The following is a 17881-nucleotide window of genomic DNA, read 5'->3' as shown; positions in this document are numbered from 1 at the left end:
GGTTCATAACTTTATAATAGTTGTAACATGAATGTAATACTAGCACAAATGCACATGTTTGGCAAATTCTCCCACTTTTACATTGAAGCATTTGATTAATATGAAATTATCTACTATTATCAATTTTTTCCTACCAAAGATCAAAATTTCACAATTTCTGCATACTTGATATGTAAAACATTCGATAGATTGATTAAATTTGTCAAAACAATATTTCAATGTTTGAATAAAACACAACTTAATGATAATGTTAGTAGATTACATAGCTAAAGTTAACGTAACCTATAGACATATGTATCTATTTATATTGCAGTAAATGTATGTCAAGTAGCAGTAGGATTTTATGTAACAGAAATTGTAATAGCTTTGTTAAGGTAATTATATAATTATTTATCTAAATAACTTCGTGATTTTTTTGTTATCATCGATGCTATTATTGTATCAAATTAGCAAGCACAATGACACAGCCATTGTTTTATTATTATCGTTATGTTGCTCTCAAGGTCTGCGTGCCAAGCAGTGTGAATCTAAATGTGATTAAAAGGCAATTAGAATATGGCTTTTGTTTTATTTTTTCACTATATATCACTATTATTCTCAAGACTCAACCCTAATTTTTAATGTATTCTATGGCAACCCACAAAATTCAGTCACCATCAATGACATAATGACGTTTGTTATCTTATTTGATTGTGTTATCAGTTTGAATTTGAGTAAATACCATATCAAAACAGTTGAATTATTATGATTAATATTACCAACCTCTTCTCAATTATACGCATTTAATTTTGTCTTTTAAAGTATAATAACGTACAATGTATAGTACTTTAGAAGTAAGTAATAAACAATAACCTAAAAGTTTCTTTGATATGTAAAGTTTTAATGGAAAGTAATTAGGTACTATAGTTGTGGAATTTCTACAGATTTTCATTTTATTTTCAGAGAAGTTTAGGTAGATCCTTTTCATTATTTAGACGTGGAGTTCACAGTCAATACGTTATCACAAATTTCAATGAGAAAAATGGGTTGAAAGAGATAATTTTAAATCATGAAAAAACAAAGTAAGTTAATATCAATTTCTTTGTCCACAATAACTCAATGCAATTAATAAGAGTTCCACAAGTATTACATACTTGGGAAAAAATATTGCATAATGTTATCATGTAAATTTAAGATGTATAAGATTATTTCAACATGTCATATTTTGAATACTCTATCATAGATGAAATGGTAATCATCTATGATATCTTTTCCGCTATGTTTTACACTTATTGCAAATTGTTTCAACATAGGAATTCACTTTCGCTTGAAATGATGAGTAGCCTTATAGAAGTAATAAATAGCAACAAGGATGATGTATCCTTGAGAGCTATTGTTTTGGCAGCCAAAGGCAATGTATTTTCTGCTGGACATAATCTGAAGGAATTAGTAAGTATTAAAAATTAGAATTTAATAAATTAACCTAAATTAAAAATATAAAAATGACAACAAATCTGTTATAAAACTATAACCACCTTTCTTATTTCTCCTATGCATATGCCAAAAAAATGTAAAATATGTTCATACATACCATATATTCATACTTGTTATCTATTTCATTTCTATATGTCGTTCTTTTATTTTTAACAGCAACAATCTACTGGAGTAGATCATCATAAATTGGTATTCAAAAAAGCCACAGAGTTAATGAAATCTATCATACAAAGTCCAGTACCCGTGATAGCTAAGGTAAAGAAGCATGTAAGAAGTAAATGTAAATCATGTTAGATTAAGGTATAAATTAATTTTGTAATTAAATTTTATAAAATGAATTTTGCAGGTCAATGGATTTGCTACTGCGGCGGGATGTCAACTGGTTGCCACCTGTGACATTATCGTTTGTTCTGATACTAGCAAATTCTCAACACCTGGGTAGGGAACCAAGTCACAGAAATATAACATATGCCTATATTGGGTTCATCATGAGTTCACTATAGTTTAGCCATTAAGTTAAGATTAAAACTACTTCGCAACAATCCGCTACAAATATGTATGATGGTATATATTTTAAACCATGCAGTATGTACCACCCTCCCTCCCTCAAAGGATGCATGCAGATGCAAAAATTAAAAATATACACCACCATACATACCACCACCAACACGTGTTTCGCTCCAAAACGGAGCATCATCAGGGTAAGTTGACTCTACGACGGTTAATCGCTAAGCCGTATAGTTTAGCCGTTACGAACGTGTGAACTGAGCCATAAATCATTTTTATCACATCTCGCTCACACTTATAGGCATATCGGATCTCCCGCTCACACTTCTTTCGTTGCGTGTAACAACAAAGAGATTTGTCGATAGTCAATAGCAGGTAATCAAGGAAAGGTTAAGGAAATAATGCAAAAAAAAATTAGGATGTATTTCTAATGCCTGCTTTTAAAACAAACAATATATAAAATGATATACAACTTAAATTATTATAGTTAGTTACGACCACGTCGTTTATAGCTACCTGCGTCTGAGCGGCATACCTTTATCGATGAGTTGGCATTGTCTCATTCCTTTAGCATCATGTTTTATGACTCAAGTCACACGTTTGTAATGGCCCAACTATAATAAGTGTGATAATCATTGCAGGGCGAACTTTGGCATATTTTGTTCAACACCAGGCATTGCTGTAGGAAGATCTGTGCCTAAATCTCGCGCAATGTACATGCTATTAACAGGTGTGCTACATTTTATAGAAATACTATAATCCAACTTGTATGTCCTACTACTATATCTATACTATATCCAATTGCTAAAAATATGCATATTAATATAATTGATAGGCGTCATCTAATATTCTAGTTCATTTCAAGACATGTTATGAAAATATGACTTGTATGATTCGTAAATAATATTTTTTGATTTGTAGGTGAGCCATTAACTGCCAAAGAAGCTTATGAAAGTGGTCTAGTCACTAAGGTAGTACCAGCTGATCAGCTGGATGCTGAAGTTAATAAAATAGTAGATAAAATTACCCACAAAAGTCGCAAAATTATCACATTGGGTAAAGAATTCTTTTACAAACACATGGATTTGAGTTTACTTGAAGCTTATGAATTAGGTGAAGAAATTATGGTAAAAAACATTAACATGGAGGATGGGCAGGAAGGAATTAAGAGTTTTGTTGAAAAGAGGAAAGCATCCTGGAGCCACAAGTAGGAGACCATTTGAAAGAAAACAATTTTTATTTACACCTAAGTTTATTTGCCACTTTGCCACTATCATGTTTCTTTTATGTATTCCACCTTTAAAGCCAAGTATAAAAGTTAAACCCATGAGACATCACAATTTGCCATATCATATTAATGTGAACCAATCTTTTTTACATTATTTACATATTGTTAATCATTTAAGGAGCTACAGTTTATGGATGTTATAAGAATAAAAAACATATATTTTCACAATTAACTTTCATTTGCTTCTCAATAAACAGGAAACTTAATAATTAAATTAATACTAATTACTATAACTTTATGAATAATGTTTACATTGGTGTGCTATATCAATTATAGATGGCAGAAATTGAAATAACAAATTCAAATGTTAAGTAATGAAGTATATGACTCTATGATATTAATAAAAGCTATAAAGTAACAAGAAAGTATTTATCCTATTATGCCACATGCAAAAAAGATATTTTATTTAAGCTCACATATTTGTAATGTATATATGTGGCAAAAGGTAAAAGCAAAATTTGTAGCATTTTCTGATTAAATCACAACAAAAAAATAAAATTCACTATACCCAAAATACTAGGCAACTGTTCTATAAAGATTATAAATGCCTCGCTTCTTATGTAATATAATTATCGAAATAGCGTAGTATAAAACGGCGTAAAACGTTATACTTTTAAAAGTAATACATAAGTGGCCAAAGCGCCTATGAATTTGCAATTATATTGTGCACAATAAACTAAGGCTAGATATATTCGAAAATATTGTCAACTATTTAACTTGCATAATATAATAATAACCTCTATAACAGCGTATTTATTCTAGGTTTAGGATGTGTAAAGGAATGCATATTTTTGAAACAATCAATTGCTATAGACATGATAGAAACAAGAATATAATTTTTACAAAAAATATGTATGATTTTTGCTTCATATTTATAATAAAATTAAGGCTTATAGAACTCCACATAATTAACACATTTTTTTGAAATAATAATAACCCACACTGAGGCAAAGACAATACAAATTTTATTTAGAAAAAATTGCTTACAATTATTTTTTAATAAGCTCCAGCACTGGAACTCTGCATTTTCTAGTAACCATTATAAAAAACATTTAATTTAATGTAGTAAAAGGTAGGCTACAATTCAACAATTTACTTATTTAGCCTTTTACATGTACAAATGTGAAACACTAGCATGATAGAAATTATTGCAAGAAGCCTAGTCTCTCACAGTATTTACAATGATTCAGTTATGTATTGTCATTATTATCAACTTTGGATTTCCGTACAATTAATTACTGAATCACTATATTGCCTAATTGAGGCAACCTGTGAAATGAGCTAGCCTAATAAATATTTAAATACAATATACCATTAAATTACATATAAATTTAGTCTTTCGTCTAAGCTTGGATAAAACAACATTCACAATATGGGAAGTTGTCTTTGTGTAGGGAAAGTATGGTGGTGTTCTTTCCTTCTTGAGAGAATCCAGTCTCACTTCTTTGCCAGTTCGTTTGAAAGCCAATCAAGGCCTTCGTAGAGGCCCTGGCCTTGTGTTGCACATGTAGCTTGAATGTACCACTGTGAATGGAATAAAACATAATTAACAAAAATATTTCTCAATAACTTTAAGAAAGTCATAATAATAATTTGATCTGTAATTTAATAAAAAAATAAATTACAAAGGATATTCAAAGAACTAGAAATAATTGTATAATAGAGTAGAGTACAGTAATAACCCGACTTATCAAATTCGGAGCTATGCAATTTTCAAATCTCGTTGATTCTCCTATGGTTTGAGCATCCCGCAATTCCCGATTATAAAAAATAAGCTTACTAACCCTACAATTCATGTAAACATTTGTATTTGTTGCACAAAGTCAACACATTCGAAATCATAGCATATGATGGTATGTACAATTGTACATGCATACCTGACTTACGCGGTTATCACTCGGTCCCACCAATTGTGTAAGTCTGAGGTATTACTGTAATAAGTTATCGCAAACTTTAACACCTAATAGTTATTACTGTAATTCTAAGAGTCCATAAATAAATAAAGTATTACTTACACGACGGTTCCTCAAATTGTTTAAATTTAATGCATTGGTCAGCTCAGCTGCAGTCATAGCATTGGGCATGTCTTGCTTATTAGCAAACACTAATATGACTGCATCTCTAAGTTCATCCTCATTGAGCTGTAAGTGACAACATTCACATATAAATTTAATCATGATTCATCCATCTCACCTTTAATTTGTTACTCAAAATAATGTGCATGATATTCTATAAGCACAGTGACCTATGCACATCTTCATTAAATACCAAAGATAATATTTTACAGATGTATGTAATACATAATGTATAGCTGCATTTTTATGTACATATGACATATTATCACGCTTGGACATTTAGTGCACTTTTTAAACACTTATATTAATAAATACCAAATACTTCATGTGAGGTCACAGATAAATTGCTAATATAATAATTTTTACCCCTAGAGAAACTATTGCTAGTTTTATTTACTGTTTTATTAAAAATTAAATTCTTTGATACTCATTTACAACACAAAAAAGGTGTGGTACACCTGCAACTGTACCAAGAGGTCTAAAGTTTGGGCACTATTCAGAACAAACAAAAAGGACTAAAAATATGAGCGAAAAAACATAGTCATTATTATAAAAAACAAACCATATTAGCAAGTTCGTTCTCAGCTTCTGCTATCCGTTTGGTGTCACTAGAATCAACAACGAATATAAGCCCTTGCGTGTTTTGATAGTAATGACGCCAGAGAGGCCTGATCTTGTCCTGGCCACCGACGTCCCACACTGTGAAGCTGATGTTTTTGTATTCCACTGTTTCCACATTGAAGCCGATCGTCGGTATAGTTGTCACAATCTCACCCAGTTTTAACTTATAAAGTATGGTGGTTTTGCCAGCGGCATCGAGACCAACTGCAATGTTAATAAAAGCGAAATGTAATAAACAAATTATATCATAACTATTAATATTCAAACAGGCGATAAAAGACATTCTACGCAATCTTCGACCGATGAGGTGTCATGTCACTTACCCATAAGGATCCGCATTTGTTTTTTGCCAAAAAGCTTTGTAAAAACACTTGACAAAGTAAGACCCATGGCTTTAATGCACTAAAATTTAAAAATAAATTATTAGTATAGAAGATATAGCACAAAACAAATCACTTTTGTAAAACAATGAAATGAAATAACTCAGCGGCTATACGTCAACGCACACACGATACACAATTTGTGTTGCCATTAAAGAGAAAACAGTATCTTTTATATACCTGTTGCCACATTACTAATTTCTTACAATCCTTATGAAACATTTTCAGTTATATTCTAATAGCAAAGGCGAGCTTCGTTATCTCTTCACAAATTTCACGAGCTATATGTCGCTAAATCCACTCTAACATCTGTATTTATTACGTTCTTATACCCTGTTTGCCTAGTTCGAATACTGCTTGAATTTTATTTCACCATGTTTGTTAACTTTTCGTAGCCCTCCACGTATCTCAGTGTGATTTGGACTTATAACGTTGGCAGAATGTGATTCATTGAATTTCATATTGCATTTTTCCGTATTCCATTACTGTTATGCGTTTTGCGTTATGATATCGAATTATATCGATATCGGATAAATACTTACATGTAATTTTATCCAGTTAGTTTTGTTATTTTTAGTTGTAATTGTATCTATGTATTTCTTATATTTGGTGTCGGGGTACACAGCGACTTTTTACAGCGGTTTAGTAACATAAGTTTCGTTAACGCACATCTGTATTGATACGTACTGTACCATGGTAATAGCGATTCAAAATCACAATAAGAGAGCGGCAACAGCATCGCAAAATCATGTTTTTGCGATTATACCGCTAAAGAAGTACAAAAAGTACTCTTTATGATAGACTCAAGACAAATTGATGACAGTTTTATATACTTTTTATATGAAGTATTTGAATTAAAGCCATAGAATAGAAATAATGTGTATATATTATTTAAAGTTATCCACTTAAAATGAAACAAAAAGTTTCAGCAGTTGCTTAGACTAACGCAGTTGCGTTAGTCTTTTGTTTTAAATATCATTGGTCTTTTGCTAATCATTATCTTTAAAGTAAGTGTATTTGTGTGTATTGGTGTTGCAAATAGGCGATGTTAACTACTTTCCTTCAGGTAGCACGTCTGCTTTGTCGTCAGGTTCAAATATAAAAAAATAAAAAAATACGTAGAGAGTACTTATATTGTTTTAAGTGCTAAACAGCTATTGAATAGACTGATGCTAAGCTAAATCACGGTATATAATTGACTTGGAGAAAAAACTCAAAGTACAGACGAATAAAAAAGCTATACATCTTATTTTCTTAGACGTCATTTATTCGTATGAACTTACATAGTCATTACTCTGAGGAACTTACGCACTTGCGTATTTGCGTATTAGATAAATTCAACAAATAACGTTTTTAGACATAACAGCTTCATTTTTTAAATCATATTTAATAGAACAACGAAGCTGGCAACCATTATAAATATAAATGATGCAATAAATATAAACGCGGCCTATTTTGTGTTGTATTACACTTTTCTTGACCTTCGTAATAAAAAAGCCAATCTTGAATTATGATAAAACTTTATAAAAAAATAATGTCAAAATTACATATATTAATCAATATATTATTGTGTTTCATTTTTCGGTTCACCTAGTCACCACTATAAGATCACACAATCACTGTGTTTTTGATGTGAAACATCTATAGCCGCACGTAAAACCGATTTCTGGCGTGGCGACGCATGCCGTATATATATACAGTCTATATGCAGTAGTGTGTACGGTGTGGCGACGCGTCGCCATGCGCAAAAATCGTAATATTTTATTTTATCATTATGACATATTTAGTTCCTATCACAAATTCACAATATATTCTTTTCTGCATATTACTTTTACAAAATAATCTCGATGTTTCACATCTGCCAGGCGTCCTGTGACGGCTCACATTGTTTTTTTTACTTAAAAAACACATATAGCAAGAATCATAGTCTCAAATGAAACAATTCAAACTACTCTTAGATTGCCTTCAACTTCTCATCGTTTAAAACTTTTGGTGCAATACCTGTAATAATAAAGGAAAGTTAACAAAGTTAGGCTGAATGCAAAGAATCTAAGACGAACAACTAGGTTTTAAAAATATCCCACTTGTCATTTGAATAAACGTCAATAGCGACATGTTTACAATATTGCCATATTACATTATCAATTTTACCATGTTATTTGTAAATATTTATATGGTTGATTATAAATACAAATAATAAATCTCACCCACGCCCTAGCATAAATAATATAATGCAAGTTAAACTAAATAAAATTAAGATACAGGAAAAACAAAATTATTCATGTCAACCGATTACTACTCATTCTTCCTAATATCTTGTTTCAGATACAAACAAAAAAATCTATGTAACATCAATAAATGTACAATTTTATTAGTCATATTCAGAAATATTAATTTAAAAATACTGCTGTTCTAACTTTTAATTAATAGAAATATTTTAAATTTCACTTGTAATAATACATAATAATAGATGCATGATTACATATTATTGTTTACTATATAATAAAAATACATTTATCATTATTTCTACTAACATAGACAAAAGCGTATACATCACTAAATAATGAATTATAATTTCTTTACGTCATCTACTTCAAAGATAATATTATTAATATTTCGGCGAACAGTGTTATTTTTTTTTAAAAGACATTGCTGTTTATTGAAATTTTGGAAATTCACATTTGTACATTTAAGAGAGAGATAAAAGTTATTTAGTAAGCAAATGTTATTACAATATTGAAGAATACTTATGTGACACTATCTAACAATAATGAAATTCTTTAGTAATTCCCTTTTTTAATGTATGCCAAATTATGACAATTGTATTTGACTTTTTTTTTAAATTTCAAGCAGTTTTATTACAACTTTTATTATAATATTTTTATTATAGTTGTCAGTGAACAAATTTTTATTAACTGAAAAATATTTACAATTATAATTAAACTTATAGAAAATTAAATATAAAAAACAATGTGAGCCGTCACGGGACGCCTGGCAGATGTGAAACATCGACATTATTTAGTAAAAGTAATATGCAGAAAAAAAAAATTGTGATAGGAACTAAATATGTCATAATGATAAAATAAAATATTACGATTCTTGCGCATGGCGACGCGTCGCCACACCGTACACACTACTGCATATAGACTGTATATATATATACCATCTTATAGCGTGGCGTGACGTGGCATGCGTCGCCACGCCAGAAATCGGTTTTACGTGCGGCTATAGATGTTTCACATCAATAAAATAAACTATAAGTAAATATAAAAAACTTATTTACAAAATTTACATATATACAAAAATGAAAAACAAAAATATTATTATGTTATTATGTTTCCCGAACAAATGGCTAATTTAGTAATAATTGCACACTAGATGTCACGAAGGGCGTAACGTCAAATTTACCCACATGTCATACTAGGTTCTAAAAGACGAACCAATCCCAAAGCACATATGAAATCATACTTTATCTGTGACCAATAAGAATCGAATTAGGCCTGCTATCATGCGTCGTCATAGAAACGTTTTCGAAAACTTTTGATATTTTTTTGGCCGGAATAGAGATGGAGATTTACGAAGGTGAGTAATTAGCAGCTTAATTTTATGAGTTAAGAAGTCCTAAGTAAACAGCCACTCGAATTAAAGCGCACTAAATTATTAAAATGTAAAAAAATTAAACAGGTTCAACATGAAGGTCCTTTTAAAGAATCCTGTTATGTTGATTAATTCATGAACAAAATACTACCACAGAAAATTTACATTAATAAATAAATAAATTCGTTGGGTAAGATATATCTATTCGATCACTTTATTATTATTTTTTCAAATGTTATAATTATAAACGCGCTTGTTGATATTTTTATTTACTAAATAAATATAAGTACTTAATTTAAATTCCATTGATATTTATAATAAATATTTTTTTTGCCCCTCAGTATAAGTAATTTTTATTTTTTTTTCGCAAATTATTTTTGTGAGTTAATATTATATTTTTACTTTATAGTTAAAAAAAACAATAAAACGTTTTAGTTAAAAAAAAATCCTTTTGATTATGTATCTATCAATAAGTTTAATGTAAAGTGTTCCGTACAAACAGGCACTAAATTTATCCTTAACAAGGTGCTTTGTAATATTATATATTTGTGTGTAAATAACTCAATATGACATAATTACAATGCATATGTTGTTTAACAATATGACACAGAAATGATCACGATAAAAATATCATGACTTGAGAAAATAATATTGTTTCAAGCGAATCATAAATCTAAAAAATCAAGAGAGCTTCCCACTTAATCATTTTATTATAGTAAACAATACAAAATTTTGATATAGGACTTAATATGAAACAATATATTTATATTAATAATTACTTACTTAATGTCAGAATTGTTTTATTTTTATCCATGATGAAGAATTAAACCGATGGACATTTGTCATTGGTGCATGAAATAGAAATATTTTGTTTTAAATTATTAAAACAAATTGTTTTACTCAAGATTATTTTTTGATAGTCCTTTAATGACATAAAAATGATAATATGTATTTATAGTCTTAAATAATCACAAATACATTTGTAACTATTTTTGGAAGAATATTAAAATACTCTATTTTATTATTCTTATCTCTTTTATATTTCTTCATAATTTATTAAATACTTATTGCATATTATTACAACACTTTTTATAAACTCTTAAAATAACTATAATGTACTTACTATGACATACATATTCAAATTCCTAAGTCAAAAGTTTTATTAACCAATAAGTTATTACATTTTATTAGGTACCCATTCCCTTTCCTTAAAGCCATTAAAACGTAGACAGATATGGTGCTTGGGCTAGGCTGTTTAGCTTAGATTCAATGGCTGGTAAATATGCAATTACGCGCAAATAGGCAATACACGTTACGTCATTCGTTTGAAGGCGGTTCTCAATATGTATGTTATGCTATGCATGCTGATCTAGTGATCTTATGGCATCGTATCGCGAATTATTCAAGGTGCCCCAAAATTGCAGGCTTAACTTTAAAGATAATCGACTCTGCTTTTAATTACTTACTTATTTTTGAAATTTAAACATACAATAAATATTAAACAAACATACGAAGTAGACCTATATCGTCCTCCCTTTCGATTTACGCTGTTTGTCCACCAACCACCGATACCGAGCCGATACCGCTACTTCGGCGCCGTGGTTAATTATTTATCGGTATCGGCTCGGTGACGGTGCAGTGGACAAACAGCGTTAGGTTGTACCTAAGTACCTTTTTATTCCCCTCGTGATAAAATGTCTCGTTATGCAGAAAGGCAGAAACACAAGGTATTATTGGACTATAATGTAGCATTTGTATGACGGTTATTCTGCCAGTGTGTGAAACTCCAGGCAAAATTGATTTAACAGTTCAATTATTGAATTACTTTTTGCAGACGCCTATAAAAACCTATTTCCAGAAAAGATTTTGGAAATAGGTTTTTATAGGCGGTACAAAATTAGGATTTATTAAATGCTCGCTGCCAGTTTTGAGTTAAATTCTTTATTAAAACAAATTAACTTGATAGAAACAGAACAAATAAATTTTCGTCCCCCATATTAGTAAATTGTCTGAGCGTGTTTGCGAATGATAAGATGTTCATTGTCATCAATTTAGGTTCGTTAAAATTGCCTAGTGTTTAGTTCAATGTACTCATCCTAGAACGTTTCCTCTTCACTGTTTTCAAACCTGAAGATGTAAAAGTAAAACTCATGTATTTTTATAAAGATTTTCTATTGAAATAAATACTGAAGTCTATTTCCCAGAACTTTAAACTAAGCCTAAAATTGCGCTTGAAGTAGCCTTAGGTTGTGTTTTTAGTCAGTTCTTCCCACTTGTTATCAATTGTTATTTTTGAAACAACTTCTATTTCGTAGATAATAGTAGAAGATCCGAAGCTAAGTCGAACTGGACCGAGCTGATAATAGAATGAAACTCATTTTATAACGAAATTAGTACATTGGGTAATACATTAAAAATGGGTTTGCTAAAAAAATCCTGGACAGGATAATTTTAATTATTTTTTGAAAAATTAATTTTCATTTTGCAGACAACCCTATATCAACGTGTTCACAATAAAACAGCGCTTCTACTGATATAAAATTTTATCTATTATCATCATGAGTGAAAGTAGTTGCCAGCGAAATACCTGTTTATACCTGACAACCCAGTAGTTCGTCCACGTAAATAATAGGCAACCCAAAGCCTGCACATTCTGTATGTTTTTAACATTCACTCAGAATAGAATTTTCTTATTATCTTGATGTTGCAAAATTTAATTTTCAATTAAATTTTAATTTTTCAAAAAATAATTAAAATTATGCTGTCCAGGATTTTTTTAGCAAACCCATTTTTAATGTATTACCCAATGTACTAATTTCATTATAAAATGAGTTTCATTCTATTATCAGCTCGGTCCAGTTCGATTTAGCTTCGGATCTTAGACCATAAGTAGATTTGAGCTTAATAAATTGTTCTATCATCAAGCTAAAGGCAAAACACTTATCCCTAAATACCTTCAAATCTGTCCTATCATCGCTTCACCATAATACGCTTCGGAAATCCCGTCTAAGCTATAATCGATATCGACTCTTCACTTTATTTTATCTATTACCGATATTGCAGTGTACTAAGTAGGTACCAAATAGGTACAATTTAATGGTCATCAATGAAACAAGTGTTTAACATCATAATCGGTCAGAACCTTTAGCTTCCTTATTACCAGTTTTTAACTATCTCAATAGCTTTCAAATCTGTCAAAAACTTTATCGAAATACGAAAGTTGGAAAATCGTATGTACTTAAATACGTTCTAAATATCCAATTTGTCACCAAGTTTTCAAGACCTACTGTAGAGGTAGCAGCCATTCATTAAAAAAACCTTGTTTGATTTCAATTGTCTAATTCCTAAAACACATTCCAGTAATTCTTGTACGATGCGATTTCCTTTCGAATTGATATTGATTTTTCTAATATCCTTGACTGAGTTTGCATCTTACAAAACAACAAGATATCTGCTTAAATATGTACGTATACTTTGCGGTTTATCTACTAAACGAATGTTTGCTAGATTGCTCTCCGGTTGCGTAAAGCATGTATCATAAGAAAGAAACGTGTAACTACGCCTATACAAAGCAATCGTTTTTATAAATGTTTACTTTATCGCTCTCTCGTCTTCAATTTCATCAATCAAAATATTGTCGGTGAAAGCGATTAGGTCTCTGATCAAGCTATTCTTCGCATCATTAAAAATCACACGACGTGTGTTGCAAAGTGCACGCTCATCGAGTTATTTTTGTGTGGGATTCATTTGGGGTCTGAACTTGCAACTTGTACTCTGGTCGATGACCGTTAGATTCTTGAAGGTTACCTTGTACAAATAAGCTTGTTTTTTAAACTGCATGAGGCCCGTAATTTAGTTCACGATAGCATAGTATAGATAGTACTGATGAGTGCTGGCAAGCTAAAGTAAACATGTCATGTAGACAAAACCAGTTTCGTAATAGGAAGGTTTTGTAATAAGAACCTTAGGTCTTATCAGCTTGTAAACAATTGTGCCCGTTATTAATACTTTAACTATTTTTTTATTACTAAATATCGAAATTAGACAATTTTTAGTAATGTCTATGTATTTTTAAATTACTTTTAGAGATTATGTTTTCATCTATTCTTTATCGTCAATATTTAAAGTAAAGATCAATAATATTTCCTCATTTAAATCATCATCATCATCAACATTTGTAATGGATGAGTCGATTGTACTATTTTTCGTACTCAAATATAAATCTTTAAAAGCAGTACGAATATAGGTCAATAGGGAATTGATATACCCAATCAATCAAGCTATTGAGAGATACTATTTGACGAGTTTTGCAATCCAACTAACTATGTACGTAACAAGAGTTACAGCGGTGAATAAAGGTTTGTTTTTTTCTCAAATTCTAAATTATCTTCTCGCGTACTTGAAACTCAAATTTTTACACTTTGTCGTACTGCCCTAGCAATCTTTAGGAGCTGGCGAACGACGATTTCAAATAAAAAAAAAGATTCAGCTGCTTTTTTGCTAGATTCAACGATCAACCGCTAACTTCACACACGTTTGAGTGCAGATTGTAGCTACTTTAGGAAGCTTTCTGCAGCATCTGAACTCTAAAAGCTCCATGTAGTTTTAATGCAGTGGTCAATATGTCTGTACAATGTTCCATGTTCATATCAGATTCTAAGGTACTCTGCACTCTGAAGAACGGTATTCGGGTAGCATAGAGCATTACAGCAAGTGAATAGTCGTGTGAAACTAAAATTATGTGTTGTTGGACAATCTGCCGTTGTTTCTTGTCGTGTATCAGATTAAAGTCACGTCTTGCACATTATCGTGTAATATGATCTCCAGAGGTGAATTCGAGGAACTATGTTACTTGTTTTTATAAACTTTTCTCAGATTATATTTTAAGAGAAAATGATACCGTGATGACTGCCATTTCATAGGAAATAGGTTTTATGTCAAAGGCAGCTCATCTATTTGAAAATTGTTCTTAAATTATGGTTTTTATTCGTCGTAATGTTTTTCATATAAATGTTTCCTCTTAATTACCATTTTTGAACGCTATTGTGTTCAACACTTAAATATTTCTTGTGCCGTCTTCCGCACATTGTTTTGGTCTTTACTTTGTCGGTTTATTATCTAGAATGTCATAAGTTTATCCTTCGATCGCCTCGCTATTACTTTAGAAATGTTATGTGGTTGCCGTTGTATCCTGGAGTTTATTTAGTTTCAGCCAGTTAGTAAATAGAGTTTATCTATAGTTTTATCTCGAGATATTTGAACAGAATGAAAAAAAAACTGGTAATAAATTAACGTCAGGTGTATAATAAAATAATTAGTATCTAGAAGCTACACGAAGGCTTACCTACTATTTAAAATCGCCGTCTCGTTGCATAATGTGCCCATTAAGCTATTATGGCGTAGAATATAGTTTTTATGCAATATCAAAGTCATAGTAGTCTCTTGGTATGTGCTATAACAGGTGGTCGAAATAAATCGTAGGCGTAGGCGACATTATGAAGGTTCATTATCTGCTTGATAACGGTTATAGTTGTTGAACATACTAATAATAAAAGTATCAAAGCCTACATATTCAATCGATAGGATATACATTTTTGATAAAAATATATTGCTCTTGTTGTACGTTCGATCATTATAAGTATTTTGGGAGTGATAATTACACCAAAATAAATTGGAAAGAATACCGGTTACATCTCTTCATCCACGTGGCACGTTGTAGGCGAGAATTTGTGGTCTGGGTTTCTAAGATATCATTTCCCGATATCTTTGACGTCTACATCTTGTAACCCAGTGGCTCTTCGATCTTTAAGGTAGATATTATCGGCTTATGGCGAATATGATAATTATTCAGTAAAAATAATTAATATATCAGTCCTTCTTTGGTCTCTTTTCGATGTCCCAATGACAATATATACTCGTATGTATGTAATCGACAAATGCCAAAATTAATTAAAATCATGCTTACTAAAGTATCATGCTTACTTAAATTGGCTCAACCACAACAACACATAGGACACTTTATTATTAGAACATGATAACGATATTCACACAATGAAAAATGAATCATAGAAAGGCATAGATATCAAACGTCTTGTAGAATCGGTCTTATCGCGATAAACGATCAATACTGTGGGAACTGCTAACTAGTTACTGCACTTAGGTAAATGTACACTTCTTCATGCATTTATACTTTGTTTCCCAATACATCTATTACTTTGTTATAAAACCACAAATATTCACGATATTTAAATCGTAGTTCCTGGGGTATTACAAGGAGCTCTACACATCCCAGAATGAAATGTGATAAATTCATACGAAAAAAACTAGATTATTTAGAATTTTGTAACTAATGTAAAAGTAGCAAATATTCCATTTGATGTTAAGTGGCCACTACCATCCATGGACATCTGTGATTAATTCCTGATACGATTGTAGTTCTATCTAAGGTCGGCAACAGTAGCGTTGGTACGTACTTGGTGGTTGGTGGTTGGTAATCTGAGGACTGAGTTGGAATTCTTTGTTTAAAGGATAAGGGAGACATCCCTTACCCTTTAATTCAGAACACAGTGGCCCTTTACACTGCTGTTAGGAATATGAGCTTTCTCTAGCAAAATGAATTACGAACTTTGTTCATTTCTAAGTATCTGAGTCATTATGATCATCTCCACCAGTCTTTGTGAAACCGGAGTATTGTTTGAGACGACTGGTTTGAAGGCTTGGTGTCGTCTTGACAGTTCGTCTGTTTATTTAGTTCCTCGGCGAATTGTTTGATGATGAAAATGTGTAAACGGAAACGTAGGTTACCGTATGCCGTTCATTAGAACGGACGAAGAAAATAATTATTATTCTCGTGAAATATAGATTAAAAGTTAAAGGGAAACTAAATTGTTTACTTTCCAACTACATAGCTTTTAGAAAAAAAAATAGTATGGATGAACTGCGATTAAATTTAAGATTTATCGAAATTAATCGTTATTTTAGAAGGATAAAGAAATAATTATAACAATCTTTATAACAATTAATTAACATAAGATTCAGAAATAGGCAATTGAAATTTACTTCGGGAAAAGAGAAATGTCTCAATTATAAGCAATGTTTCATCTGAAATATTGAAACGGTGTACTACGGGAAGATTTAATAATAACGATCTGCCACTTATCGGGATTACATCTGGCGTCTACTTCATTATAATAAAGGCGTAATCTCGTACGTATATATCACCGGTAACATACGCAATTTAACGATATACAAACCGGTCTAAGTGGAAGTTATTTACTAAGCGTTTCTGAGCAACGTGTTTCTTTCACGTTGTCAGAGCTGGTGGTCTAGAGATGTTGATAGAGATCTGGCTTACGGTGACTCATGACGCTTTAATTAATCAAATGAAAGGTCTTGATTAATCAAATTCTTTTGGGTTATCTCGTTGTAAATATCTTGAAAGGCGGCGTTGCTGACTGATGTTTCGTAATTACAAAAAGTTTGGGATTCCTGTGTTCTGGTCTAAAGAATATGGAAAATATGATAGAAGAAATATTATAATTCTTAAGACAACTCGACCGTGCTTTAACGATTTATTAAATTGGTTATTGGAAGGAATAATAACAGAAACTTTTTTTGGGATTGAGTACACCGTTCGGCGCATGCATAATATGAATGGTAATATGAATAACTCATCCGAGCAGCGGTCCGACTCGCGTCAATGATCTCAATGGGGGCAAAACGTTGCAAACTTGAACGTTGCAAACGAAGCAGAGCTACTTGTATATGGATTCAAAGCGGACGATGATTTAAATATTTGCAGTCGGTGCTACCTATAATTTGCTTTTATCTGTTGCATTTTTTTTTTCGAAACTTCTTCACAAGTAAACTTTTTCTTCACAAGTGAGTGCACAAAAGCACTGAATTATGAAGAACATTATAACATAGTAGTTATAGCGTCT

At 31.1% G+C, this 17881-nt stretch overlaps 3 protein-coding genes across 3 annotated transcripts in view; 2 read left to right on the top strand and 1 right to left on the bottom strand.

Annotated features, from left to right (window-relative positions):
* Positions 1-659: 659 nt before the first annotated feature.
* On the top strand, positions 660-3436 carry LOC140753695 (enoyl-CoA hydratase domain-containing protein 3, mitochondrial). Its single transcript, XM_073088458.1, has 7 exons — positions 660-833; positions 943-1061; positions 1293-1428; positions 1630-1728; positions 1820-1911; positions 2622-2710; positions 2902-3436. The coding sequence occupies exons 1-7, from the start codon at positions 816-818 to the stop codon at positions 3189-3191; spliced, it is 843 nt and encodes a 280-aa protein (XP_072944559.1). The 5' UTR covers positions 660-815; the 3' UTR covers positions 3192-3436.
* Arf102F (ADP-ribosylation factor 2) lies at positions 3214-6498 on the bottom strand. The gene is made up of 4 exons (XM_073088461.1): positions 6288-6498; positions 5906-6168; positions 5284-5409; positions 3214-4792 (listed from the first exon to the last, which is right to left on the bottom strand). The coding sequence occupies exons 1-4, from the start codon at positions 6352-6354 to the stop codon at positions 4706-4708; spliced, it is 543 nt and encodes a 180-aa protein (XP_072944562.1). The 5' UTR covers positions 6355-6498; the 3' UTR covers positions 3214-4705.
* A 3272-nt stretch (positions 6499-9770) lies between these two features.
* LOC140753685 (uncharacterized) overlaps positions 9771-17881 on the top strand; it is a 31420-nt gene continuing 23309 nt past the window's right edge. The window contains exon 1 of the mRNA XM_073088431.1: positions 9771-9926. Within this exon, the coding sequence (XP_072944532.1) occupies positions 9911-9926 (16 nt within the window). The 5' untranslated portion in view covers positions 9771-9910. The remainder of the gene's footprint in view (positions 9927-17881) is intronic.

This window comes from Epargyreus clarus, unplaced genomic scaffold (assembly GCF_041222505.1).
Source record: "Epargyreus clarus isolate Ecla_fem2 unplaced genomic scaffold, WU_Ecla_fem_2.2 ptg000027l, whole genome shotgun sequence".
Classification (NCBI taxonomy): domain Eukaryota; kingdom Metazoa; phylum Arthropoda; class Insecta; order Lepidoptera; family Hesperiidae; genus Epargyreus; species Epargyreus clarus.
The sequence above is the reverse complement of the archived record's forward strand: the minus strand, read 5'-3'. Positions and strand labels throughout refer to the sequence as shown.

Bases quoted from the DNA above. Each gene is read 5' to 3' on its own strand.
- LOC140753695 (XM_073088458.1), top strand. The intron at 1,429-1,629 runs GTAAGTATTAAA...TATTTTTAACAG, and splicing joins GACATAATCTGAAGGAATTA to CAACAATCTACTGGAGTAGA. The intron at 1,729-1,819 runs GTAAAGAAGCAT...TGAATTTTGCAG, and splicing joins CAGTACCCGTGATAGCTAAG to GTCAATGGATTTGCTACTGC.
- Arf102F (XM_073088461.1), bottom strand. From the start codon at position 6,354: ATGGGTCTTACTTTGTCAAGTGTTTTTACAAAGCTTTTTGGCAAAAAA. The intron at 5,410-5,905 runs GTTTGTTTTTTA...TGTCACTTACAG, and splicing joins AGAACGAACTTGCTAATATG to CTCAATGAGGATGAACTTAG. The intron at 4,793-5,283 runs GTAAGTAATACT...TTCCATTCACAG, and splicing joins ACAATTTGAGGAACCGTCGT to TGGTACATTCAAGCTACATG.